The following is a 12240-nucleotide window of genomic DNA, read 5'->3' as shown; positions in this document are numbered from 1 at the left end:
AACCCCTAGTTTCACTTTAAAACCTTCTAAAATAAAAACCGTATTACGGATAGGTATATTAATATCATAGAACATGTATGCACATTTTCTATATATTACCAATAAAATGTAACTACAGTACGAGCTTATTATTAATTTCAGGTGACAAGATATATTTAGTATCGATACAATATTTAATATAACATAACATTATCAAACATTATACATACCGATTTCCGGAAATTGTTACTCACCGTCACCACATGTTTTGTAGTGTGATTATCAAAAGCATGGCCGCTGTCATTTGACTTTTAACACGGTTATCAAGTTTTAATCATGGTTTTTCTGACACCATTGAATCTCATCAGGTCAAGAGGTCCGGATAAAGGATGGAGAAAAAGGATGTATTTAAGGATGTCATGGGTACGTCTGGAAAACTCTTAATCACTAATTAGTTTTAATTGACCACAGTGATTAGTTTTTACCCTTAATTATAATATGAATGAAGGCAAAGCCTTAGAAGAGCGCAGCTATAATCACCTGACTTACCGTTAATCAAGAAGGAAACACAGGGACCTGAGAATAACAGTCTAAGAATATGTACCACATTTATTTTCAGATATATATATATATATTTTATTGGGGGGGGGGGGGGGGGGGGGGTGTTAATTTATTTAAAATAATAACACAACGCGTCTGCAAAATATGCTATGTACAAGCTAGGCCAATATTAGGTCCTAAACCAATACATATACTATGATAGACTGTTAATTATACATCCCTGATTAAAAAAAAACTAAACAAAACAAATAAACAACAATAAAAAATATATCGTATTACTATGTACACTAATTTACAATTAAAACCTGCCCCGAACACACATTAACCGAGGTTTTATCCCCAACGAAGCCTCTCATTTTCCTATAGCTTACAGTAACAGAAAAGCAAGTAGTGTGTTTCCACCGGGATCGAACCCGCGATCCCCGGTTTTGCTGGTCAGCCGCTTTATAGACTGAGCAAAAGGGCTAGAAGGCAATCGTATCAATATATAAACTGTTTACAATTAAAACTTGCAACTCATATGTTATGGGTTTGGGTTTTATTTTTGTTTTGTTTTTGAAGCACGGACATATGTTAGTATGTATATCTAAGTCCGTGGTAGAAGTAACAAGAAGCAAAATCAGTCACTTTGACTATTATTTGAGATACATATGTGCATCGAGGTTTTTAATCTGAAGTGAGTGCGTATTGGACAAGTTATGAAATAAGGCTTCAGTTTCCACACAAAGAAACCAATTAAAAAGTATGTTTTCTCCTGGGAATTTTGGTATACTTAACGTCCTCACTGTATTCTAAGACAATGCGAACTATAACGTGGAAGTTTGTAATAGAACATCACATAGATTTTGGAAAGTTAGACTATAATACAAACAGAATGGAATCTCCTCATTCAAAGATATTTTTATACACACTGCACAATGATAGCTTGTACTATATTTTTCACGATACCTTGTTAATCATACTACATATAAAACGTTTCTAGTAATTTAAGGTCGGGGTCTAAAGAGGTCGACACAGTAAGTTTTTTTTAATTATGAAGTTTTATTAATAAAATGAAAGTTTTGATTTTTTTTATAGGATAAGTAAAATGGAACAGCTACTGCAGTTGATACAGTCTATGTCCACTTTGAAAATACAGAAGATATTGAATTGTTTCCCTTAAATTATCACATATTTCACAGACATCTGGAAGACGAAACTTAAAATATATGCGCTGAGAAAGCGCGGGAATCAGTGGCAAAATCTTTGACGTTGAATTTTTATGACGTCACGCTTGACGACAATACAGCACCATTCTGAATGGGGTGTTCAAGTCAGTAATATTTCAGGGTTTTCGGTTGTAACATGGAAAGTTGTGCTAGCAATGCTGTTATCTAAAGATAATACAATTAAAAACTGTTCTATGTAACGCACATATGCAGCAAAATAACCTCTTATTCTACTCTCGCATCCAATTTGATCAGCACCGAAATAGGGAGGGTTCCGATTTAGGTAACCAACGAAGCCAATCAAATTCGCAAAATACATTGGTAATTTTTAATTGAATCAGACCTTTGATATGGGTTGTGTAGATATTTCAAGAATTAAGTAATTTGAACTAACTTTCAGTTATTTATTTCGACGAGAGAAAAGTTAGTCAGATCTCGTCGTGTAGGGAATGAGATTTCAAACATGGCTGCCTCTACTGGAGGCACGCGACTTTTCCCGCGGGACACGATTTCAAAGTTGAAGGGGTATATAGAATTGATTGGAAATATAGCTTATACACGTGTTGTCTTAAAGAGAGCTTCGCTCTCGCGCCCTTCGGGCGCGATGAGCTGCGCTCTTATAATCTGCAGTACAGGGGCTCGATTTCTGGATTTGAGTTATATGATTCAAGTTAATAATCACAACACTAAGATAGAGTATTTATTGGGGATGTCTATGAATAAAGGACGAGATTTCCATATGAAAATTACATTTTGATTATCTGTTGACCACTTTTCACATTATTATAACAGGTTCTTTTTCCACTTATTGAACCACAGTCGCTTGCATAGAAAATGAGAATTTTAATTTTGAAAAAAAATGATATCAGTGGTATGTGTAGTGTGTAAAAGTGAAGGCCTGAAACTCCGTCACGAGCGAAAAACAGCACCCCATCTCACTTAATTGACTAAAATCACATCTATAAACTCACCTGGGTATGCCGTGGTGTACATGTCCTGCGTCCTTCGTCTGTTGTCTGTCGTCCCTCCGTCCGTCCCTCCATTAACAATTCTTGTTATCGCTATTTCACAGAAAGTGCTCAAGGGATCTTTCTCAAATTTCATATGTAGGTTCTCCTTGGTCCGTAGTTATGCAAATTGCATTTTGGGACCAATCGGAAAACAACATGGCCGACAGGCGGCCATCTTGGATTTTGACAATTGACTGTTGGTCAACAATTTTTTGACATTGTAATAACATGTATCTGATGATATTGATGCTGTGTATCTTTTCCACAGAGTTACTATGGAAGGAAGAGGCAATGTTTTTCCATTGCTGTACGGTCTGTGAGGAAAGCCATGATGTATTCAACAAACGCAAGATATGAAAAAAGAAAAACAATGAGCAAAGTAAGTTTCCTCATCGGATCTATGGATTGTTCTGTGTTATTTAATAATCAAAATTATCGATCTATAGCAGTATGGGATTGTTTTATTTAGGGATGTCAAACCGGTCAGTTTTTTTAAAACTGATTTGACAGAATATCTTCTGTCCGAGTAACCAGTTAATTGGTGAACCAACAATAGGCTGGTGTATCCCTATATATTAAGTTAAATATAACAAACAAGTAACAAGAAAACATAGTTTATTTATGATATTTGTAATATTCCAACATATTCACATTTTTATATCATGTTTCTTACAGATATGGTACACCTATATTCCTTCTTTGGCGATTGTTTTTGTTTTTGTTTTTCTCTAGCTCTCTCTCACAGTAAATATTATATCAGTTCTATATATGATCCAAAATAAAGGAAATTCTTTCAATCTTGAACCTTTTGAATGCAAAAGTTTTACATTACAAAGTTCATATTTAAAGTAAAGGGTTTACTTGGTATATCCTGATGCTATCAAGCTCACAAACAACAATGGCAACTGAAGTCATACACTGTTGGGGTTGTTTTAGATGTTGTGTAAATTTATTCTTGAGCGTCCCAATGTAACAGGGAAGACAACCCCCAATTACTATGGACAAAAATTCATACATAAATGTACAAAGGTTGTCTCCTCTCATCTACTTTGTACATCAGTCAAGTAAGAAATTTGAATTTAAAAAATAACCTTTAAAGACAAAAAAAAGAATGATTTCTTGCTTACTCCTACAACTGAAATGGTTGTCAAAGTTGAAATACTACTGATTACCTCCCTTCAAATATACAAACTAGTACATGTTTGGTAGTATTTTCATTTGTAAGTGGAAAAGTGGAAAAAATAGATTACCTTACTAGCTCAAGCTAGCGAGAATTTTCCTTAAGCCTAGTGGTACAATGTTTGATTTAAGATCTAGAGCAAGAACAAAAAAAGTCGCTAGTTCGAACCCCAGCATGGACAGGATGCTTTTTTCAAAGTGCAAAAATTTATTTACTTACAAATATGGTCGAATCTGTACTTATTATACAAATGTATATATATAAAGATAAAATATGTTGAGATTTGGGATGTTTTTCAATTAGACATTTATAAGTACAGAAAGGATATGGCCACAAAAAGATTCCTTTAGTAAAGTTTACTAATTGAGATTTCATCTGATTGTTTCAGCTATGGAGGCTGAGGATAGGAGCTGCATGTACAGAACATAACCTTGATTACTACACCTTTATGACAACATTGGCTGAGGTAAGATCTAAATGTATTGGTTTTGCATTGATTATTTATTTTACCATGAAATAATTAACTTCCATAGGAAAATAGAGAATGGTGTTCAACAAGTCTCCGAAATCATTAACATCATGCTATAATCTATAATTTGGGTCATACTTACTCAGTATCACATCAAGATCTATACCTGATTACATTTTGATGGTCATCAGCCAAGGTTAAAGTGTCAAATTCACACTTAGATTTAACAACCTTTGATTAAAAAAATAGAGAGTAAAGATAAGGTGGGCAAGGTACCATTATGTCATACAGACCTCTCAACAAACTTTATTGATATTCACCCTAAAGTGTATAGCACCATGTTCTTTACCAGATTACATTGAATATATGTGCCCATAGTTCATGTCTAGACCAAGATACTACAGGTCATGTACATTTAACTTGAAACTAAAACTCACAGTGATTCATGTGTATGAGTATACAGATAAAATAATTCATCAGTTACTTATGATCCTCTATTCAAGTCTTCAGTACCTATTGCAATCTCCTTTTGTCCAGCGCCGTTCCTTATGCCTCATGCCTCGTCCGTCATAAACAATTTACATTTTTAACTTCTTCTCAATAACCAACAGGCCCATGGCAGGGACCTGATACTGGGTCTGCTGCATACTGGAATGAAGAGCTTCATTCAAGGTCACAGGAGTTAAATGTGCTAAAATCTTTAAAAGACTTCTTCTTGATAACCAATTTGCCCTGAGACATGATATTGAGTTTGTAGTATGCTGGGATGAAGGCCTAGGGCTACCAAGTTTGTTCAAATGGATGACTGTAACCTTTATGCAAGGTCACAGGGGTCAAATATGCTAAAATCTTTAAACGACTTCTTCTCAATAACCAAGATGCCAAATGTTCAAATGAATGACCTTCACCTACATTCATGGTCACAGGATTCAATCATGCAAGATGTCCAGAGACTTGATATTGGGCCTGTGGCATGCTGGGGTGAAGAGCTATCAAGATTGTACAAATGACTGACCTTGAACTTCATTAAAGGTCACCATGCGGGGTCAAATATGCAAAAATGTGAAAAGGCCATTTTCTCAATAACCAAGAGGCCAACAGGCCTGATATTCGGCCTATAGCATTCTGGTATAAAGCCTACAAAAATTGTTCAAATGAATAACCTTGAACTTCATAAAAGGCCTCAATTATTGTCAGATTTGTAGGCCTCAGTTATTGTCATATTATAGGATTTGTAGGCCTCACTATATTATACATATAAATTAAATATTAGCAGCTTGTAAAGGAAATATGTATTAAAACATGATTTTTATGTTTCAGTCCAATATAGCACTCAACAGAAAAGTATTAGCAGACCTTGCCATTTACGAACCTAGGACATTTCAGGTAACAATGATTTATCAAAATATTGTCATCATTAACTAAGGTTTTAGGCTCTGTTAATTATTATCATGATGTAAGTAGTATGTTATTGGAAATGATATAAAAGACAGTGTTGTATATACAATGTATCTACCAATTAATTGTGCTCCCTCATCAAATTTGATAGACAGTATAGATGATGCTTGGGTGACAAGCTATCTTCCGTAATAGTAATACCCAGTATTAGTTTCTATACACAGGTCCATCCGTCGTCCGTCCGTCCTTCAACAATTGACTTCTTCTTCATAACCACTGATCAGAATTTGACCAAATTTGGTCAGAAGCATCCCTATGGGTAGGGGACTCAAAATTGTACAAATGATGGTGCTGACCCCCAGGGGCCTGAGGGGCGGGGCCAAAAGGGGTCAATTTGGCTATATTGATATAAACGACTTCTTCTCTGAAACCGAGCAAAGGATATTGCTCCTATTTGTCTGGAAGCATCACTATGGGGTTGGGATTCAAAATTGTACAAATGGTGGTGCTGACCCCCTAGGGGCCTGAGGGGCGAGGCAAAAATGGGTCAATATAGCTATATTGATATTAACGACTTCTTCTCTGGAACCGAGCAATGGATATCACTCATATTTGCCTGGTAGCATCACTTTGGGGTGGGGATTCAAAATTGTACAAATGATGGGACTGACCCCCAAGGGGCCTGAGGGGCGGGGCCAAAATGGGTCAATATAGCTATATTGATGATACCGACTTCTTCTCTGAAACCGAGCAATGGATATCGCTCATATTTGCCTGGTAGCATAACTTTGGGGTGGGGATTCAAAATTGTACAAATGATGGGGCTGACCCCCAGGGGCCAGAAGGGCGGGGCCAAATGTGGTCATTTGGGCTATATTGATATAAACAACTTCTTCTCTGAAACCGAACAAACGATATTGCTCCTATTTGTCTGGAAGTATCACTATGGGGTGGGGATTCAAAATTGTACAAATGGTGGTGCTGACCCCCAGGGGCCTGAGGGGCGGGGCCAAAAGGGGTCCATTTGGCTATATTGATATAAACGTCTTCTTCTCTGAAACCGAGCAAAGGATATTACTCCTATTTGTCTGGAAGCATCACTATGGGGTGGGGATTCAAAATTGTACAAATGGTGGTGCTGACCCCCTAGGGGCCTGAGGGGCGAGGCAAAATGGGTCAATATAGCTATATTGATATTAACGACTTCTTCTCTGGAACCGAGCAATGGATATCGCTCATATTTGCCTGGTAGCATAACTTTGGGGTGGGGATTCAAAATTGTACAAATGATGGGGCTGACCCCCAGGGGCCGGAAGGGCGGGGCCAAATGTGGTCATTTGGGCTATATTGATATAAACAACTTCTTCTCTGAAACCGAACAAACGATATTGCTCATATTTGCCTGGTAGCAACACTATGGAGTGGGGATTCAAAATTGTACAAATGGTGGTGCTGACCCCCGGGGGGCCTGAGGGGCGGGGCCAAGAGGGGTCAATTCGGCTAAATTGATATAAACAACTTCTTCTCTGAAACTAAGCAATGGATATCACTCATATTTGCCTGGTAGCAACCCCCTAGAGTAGGGATTCAAAATTGTACAAATGACAGGACTGACCCCCAAGGGGCCTGAGGGGCGGGGCCAAAAGGGGTCAATATAGCTATATTGATGATACTGACTTCTTCTCTGAAACCGAGCAATGGATATCGCTCATATTTGCCTGGTAGTATAACTTTGGGTTGGGGATTCAAAATTGTACGAATGATGGGGCTGACCCCCAGGGGCCGGAAGGGCGGGGCCAAATGTGGTCATTTGGGCTATATTGATATAAACAACTTCTTCTCTGAAACCGAACAAACGATATTGCTCCTATTTGTCTGGAAGTATCACTATGGGGTGGGGATTCAAAATTGTACAAATGGTGGTGCTGACCCCCAGGGGCCTGAGGGGCGGGGCCAAAAGGGGTCCATTTGGCTATATTGATATAAACGACTTCTTCTCTGAAACCGAGCAAAGGATATTACTCCTATTTGTCTGGAAGCATCACTATGGGGTGGGGATTCAAAATTGTACAAATGGTGGTGCTGACCCCCTAGGGGCCTGAGGGGCGAGGCAAAAATGGGTCAATATAGCTATATTGATATTAACGACTTCTTCTCTGGAACCGAGCAATGGATATCGCTCATATTTGCCTGGTAGCATAACTTTGGGGTGGGGATTCAAAATTGTACAAATGATGGGGCTGACCCCCAGGGGCCGGAAGGGCGGGGCCAAATGTGGTCATTTGGGCTATATTGATATAAACAACTTCTTCTCTGAAACCGAACAAACGATATTGCTCCTATTTGTCTGGAAGTATCACTATGGGGTGGGGATTCAAAATTGTACAAATGGTGGTGCTGACCCCCTAGGGGCCTGAGGGGCGAGGCAAAAATGGGTCAATATAGCTATATTGATATTAACGACTTCTTCTCTGAAACTAAGCAATGGATATCGCTCATATTTGCCTGGTAGCATAACTTTGGGGTGGGGATTCAAAATTGTACAAATGATGGGGCTGACCCCCAGGGGCCGGAAGGGCGGGGCCAAATGTGGTCATTTGGGCTATATTGATATAAACAACTTCTTCTCTGAAACCAAACAAACGATATTGCTCATATTTGCCTGGTAGCAACACTATGGGGTGGGGATTCAAAATTGTACAAATGGTGTGGCTGACCCCCGGGGGGCCTGAGGGGCGGGGCCAAGAGGGGTCAATTCAGCTAAATTGATATAAACAACTTCTTCTCTGAAACTAAGCAATGGATATCACTCATATTTGCCTGGTAGCAACCCCCTAGAGTAGGGATTCAAAATTGTACAAATGACAAGACTGACCCCCAAGGGGCCTGAGGGGCGGCGTCAAAAGGGGTCAATTTGGCTGTATTGATATAAACGACTTCTTCTCTGAAACCGAGCAAAGGATATTGCTCCTATTTGCCTGGAAGCAATCACTATGGGGTGGGGATTCAAAATTGTACAGATGGTGGTGCTGACCCCCTAGGGGCCTGAGGGGCGAGGCAAAAATGGGTCAATATAGCTATATTGATATTAACGACTTCTTCTCTGGAACCGAGCAATGGATATCACTCATATTTGCCGGGTAGCAACCCCCTAGGATAGGGATTCAAAATTGTACAAATGACAGGGCTGACCCCAGGGGACCTAAGAGGCGGGGCCAAAAGGGGTTATTTTGGCAAAATTGATATAAACAACTTTTTCTCTGAAAATAAGCAATGGATATCTTTAATATGTGACTGGTAGCATTCACTTTGGTTAAGGATTCAAAATTGTACAAATGATGGGGCCGACCCCCTGGAGGCTGAGGGGTGGGCCAAAAGGGGTCAATTTGGCTAAATTGATATGAACAACTTCTCTGAAACAGCTCATATTTGACTATTGACTATTGGGGTAGGGATTCAAAATTGTATAAAGGAAGGAGCTGACTCCCAGGGGGCAGGGTCAAAAGGGGCCAATTGGTCTAAACAAGATCTTCTCTGAAATTAAGCAATGGATATCACTCACATTTGTGTGGTAGCATCCCTATGGGGTCGCGCCAAAAGTCAATTTCATTTCATGGGTTAATGTACCTTTTGGCATTTTTAGTAATAAAATAAAACCAATGTACAATATGTACATGTACCCATATAAAATGCTTATGATATATATTGACATACAATGTAACAATACCAGCAACAAATATACTCAAGCATCATCCTTGTTTCATATCTCATGAAACCAGGTGAGCGATACAAGCCCTCTGGGCCTCTTGTTTATGTTTATTTTCAATGTATAGTAAATGCCACCTGCAGATGAAATCAATCTAAATTTTCTATTATCAAGTTGTGCACATAATGAACATTGTTTTACCTTAAAAAAGCATGAACAGATTTTGCATAGAAGTAATAGTGTTCTACCTCAAAAGAACATGGCTATTTTGATTCGTTTTGAACTAATTAAATGATTTTTCATTTCAGAGTCTCACAGTTTATGTAAAACAAAGACTAGAAGAAATGGGATTAGAAGATGCTGTGAAGCCTCCACCAAAAGGTGTAATGACGCGGGCCATGCTGAAGGTCCCAACATTTAGTACCTAGCTAGTATCTCGTAGTGTGTCTGTGTTAATAACAATGAAAACAATTATGTTGAAAATGTTACATGATCATTGAGAATGTGTGAAATGCAGCATGATCATCTCAACTTCAGGAACTAAATACCATACAGCATCTGGTCCACACCGCTAACAGTCAGGATATTAGTAGTTCCAATTTTAATATGTTCTGGTTAATATTAGAAGGCCCCATTGTATCATCATCTTCCTATGATTATGGGAAAATATAAAAAAAAAAACAAGATACATTGTAGCACCATTCATTTGTGTTTTGTATGGATTAACCTCTATAATATAACCTTTAACAAAAAATAAGCTGTATCTGAGAAAGATGGTAGTTCATTTTCATTATCATGTACAATTTGAATTGAATTGTTTTGTGAATGAATTTAGATATGAAATATATTGCCAAATGAAAATGCGATGAGAGTGACATTTAAATGTCAGTGTATTCCCTGAAACTGTTGAGGGAAATTTGATTTGTTTTATCACTACATTATCATTTCTGTATTGGCACAGATTCAGACTTGTCAGATTGTTACAGATCACATCATGTGGTGTTTTGAGATATGTACAACAAGACAAGAATATTGAACATAAAATGTACATCCTAATTATTTTCATTTTGAGGTAAAATATAGAAGATTTTGTATGAACGAGAGGGACATCCATTGTATGTCTATGTTAGTGTTAATGTGATGTATGTTATGATGTTATATATAAATTAGATATATATATATCATGATGATAGGACTCCTAACAGGAGTATTGTGTCTGTGTGAGATGTATGTAACAATTAAATTAATACTTGTGTGATATATGGTTTTGTGTTTTCTATTTTATTAATGTTATGAAACGTTGCGAAAATCTTTGTCGTTCACGAGAGGGATACCAAAGTACATTTCACGTTTTTGGGACATGATTAAGCGGTCGTTGGTCGGGTTAGCGGGGTGGTCGTTTAGAAGGGGTAATTTATCGTTGGAAAACGTCGGTGAATGCGAAACTTGGTCGCATACAGGGAGTGGTCGTTCTTGAGATTGGTCGTAAATAGGGGGACCACTGTATAGCATAAAAAATGCTGCAAATTTTATCTTTTAAAAGAAATATTGTTGAATCCATTTGGTCTGTAACCCAGGATTGTCATTCTTCTTCAAAAACTTAGTGTCCCAATGATAATGTCTTCTATACGTGAAGTTCTATAAAAAAAAATTTAAAAAAAAAAGTTCTATACGTGAAGTTAAATTTCTTGGGGCTGAAAATTAGCGGTTGTCCCAGTTTGGCCTTTAACATATTACCAAAACCTGGCCTTATGGACATTGTGCAGTATACACTTGTATTCCCTGGGTGTTTTGTTTGTGCTATCTTGATTGTGAATCTGGGAAGTGTATTAAAGCAAATAACATGGACTTCAAATGAAAATTACAGACGTCAAATTAGATATCACAAACATGAAAACAATGATATTGGGCTTGTAGCATGCTGGGATGAAGAGCTGCAAAGTTTGTTAAAATGAATGACCTTAACCTGCATTCCAGGTAACGGGTGTCAAATAGGATAAAATCTTTATAAACGACTTCATCTCGGTAATCAAGAGTCTCAGAGACTTGATATTGGGTCTGTAGCATGCTGAGACGAAGTTCTACCAAGTTGTTCAAAGAATGGCCTTCACTGACTATCAAGGCCACAAGGGGTCAAACGAGCTATGATTATTAAACAACCTCTTATCAATAACCTAAGAGGTCCAGAGACCCGATATTGGGCCTATACATGGAAGGGGTGAGCCATGTTTGTTCAAATGAATGATAGTCACTGGAGTCATGGCCTGAAATCTTGAAATTACTTCTTTTTAACAATGAGTCCCAGATACATGATATTGGGCCTATAGCATGGTGTGAGTGAAGGGCTACTAATATTGTTCAAAGAATGACCTTCACTGACTTCCAAGGTCACATGGGTCAAATGTCCTAACATCTTTTAAAGAAATCTTTTTTTTCAATAACCAAGGGGTCCAGAGACCTGATATTGGGCCTTTAGCATTCAGGGAATATGGCTACAGAGTTTGTTCCAATGAATGACCTTAGCCTTCTTTCAAGGTCATGGGTTAAATATATCAAAATTTTGAAACAACTTCTGATTAACCAAGGTGCTTAATGTCATGATATTTACAATGTAGCCAGTAGAATGTTGGGATCAATGAAAACGAAGTTTGTTCAAATTAATGACATTTGACCTGCTGTCAAGGTCACAGGGGTCATTTTAAGAAAAGCTTAATGCTTCATGCCATGTT

At 37.9% G+C, this 12240-nt stretch overlaps 1 protein-coding gene across 1 annotated transcript; it reads left to right on the top strand.

Annotated features, from left to right (window-relative positions):
• The first annotated feature begins 242 nt into the window (after nt 1-242).
• LOC117321075 (39S ribosomal protein L20, mitochondrial-like) lies at nt 243-10771 on the top strand. The gene is made up of 5 exons (XM_033875555.1): nt 243-402; nt 3027-3137; nt 4327-4404; nt 5728-5793; nt 9820-10771. The coding sequence occupies exons 1-5, from the start codon at nt 316-318 to the stop codon at nt 9937-9939; spliced, it is 462 nt and encodes a 153-aa protein (XP_033731446.1). The 5' UTR covers nt 243-315; the 3' UTR covers nt 9940-10771.
• Nucleotides 10772-12240: the final 1469 nt, after the last annotated feature.

Source organism: Pecten maximus, unplaced genomic scaffold (genome assembly GCF_902652985.1).
Source record: "Pecten maximus unplaced genomic scaffold, xPecMax1.1, whole genome shotgun sequence".
Lineage (NCBI taxonomy): Eukaryota > Metazoa > Mollusca > Bivalvia > Pectinida > Pectinidae > Pecten > Pecten maximus.
The sequence above is the reverse complement of the archived record's forward strand: the minus strand, read 5'-3'. Positions and strand labels throughout refer to the sequence as shown.

What these genes read in the sequence shown, in the direction of transcription:
- LOC117321075 (XM_033875555.1), top strand. Translation starts at nt 316, where the DNA reads ATGGTTTTTCTGACACCATTGAATCTCATCAGGTCAAGAGGTCCGGAT. An exon ending in TTATGACAACATTGGCTGAG is followed by an intron (nt 4,405 to 5,727) that starts GTAAGATCTAAA and finishes TTTATGTTTCAG; the next exon opens with TCCAATATAGCACTCAACAG. An exon ending in ACGAACCTAGGACATTTCAG is followed by an intron (nt 5,794 to 9,819) that starts GTAACAATGATT and finishes TTTTCATTTCAG; the next exon opens with AGTCTCACAGTTTATGTAAA.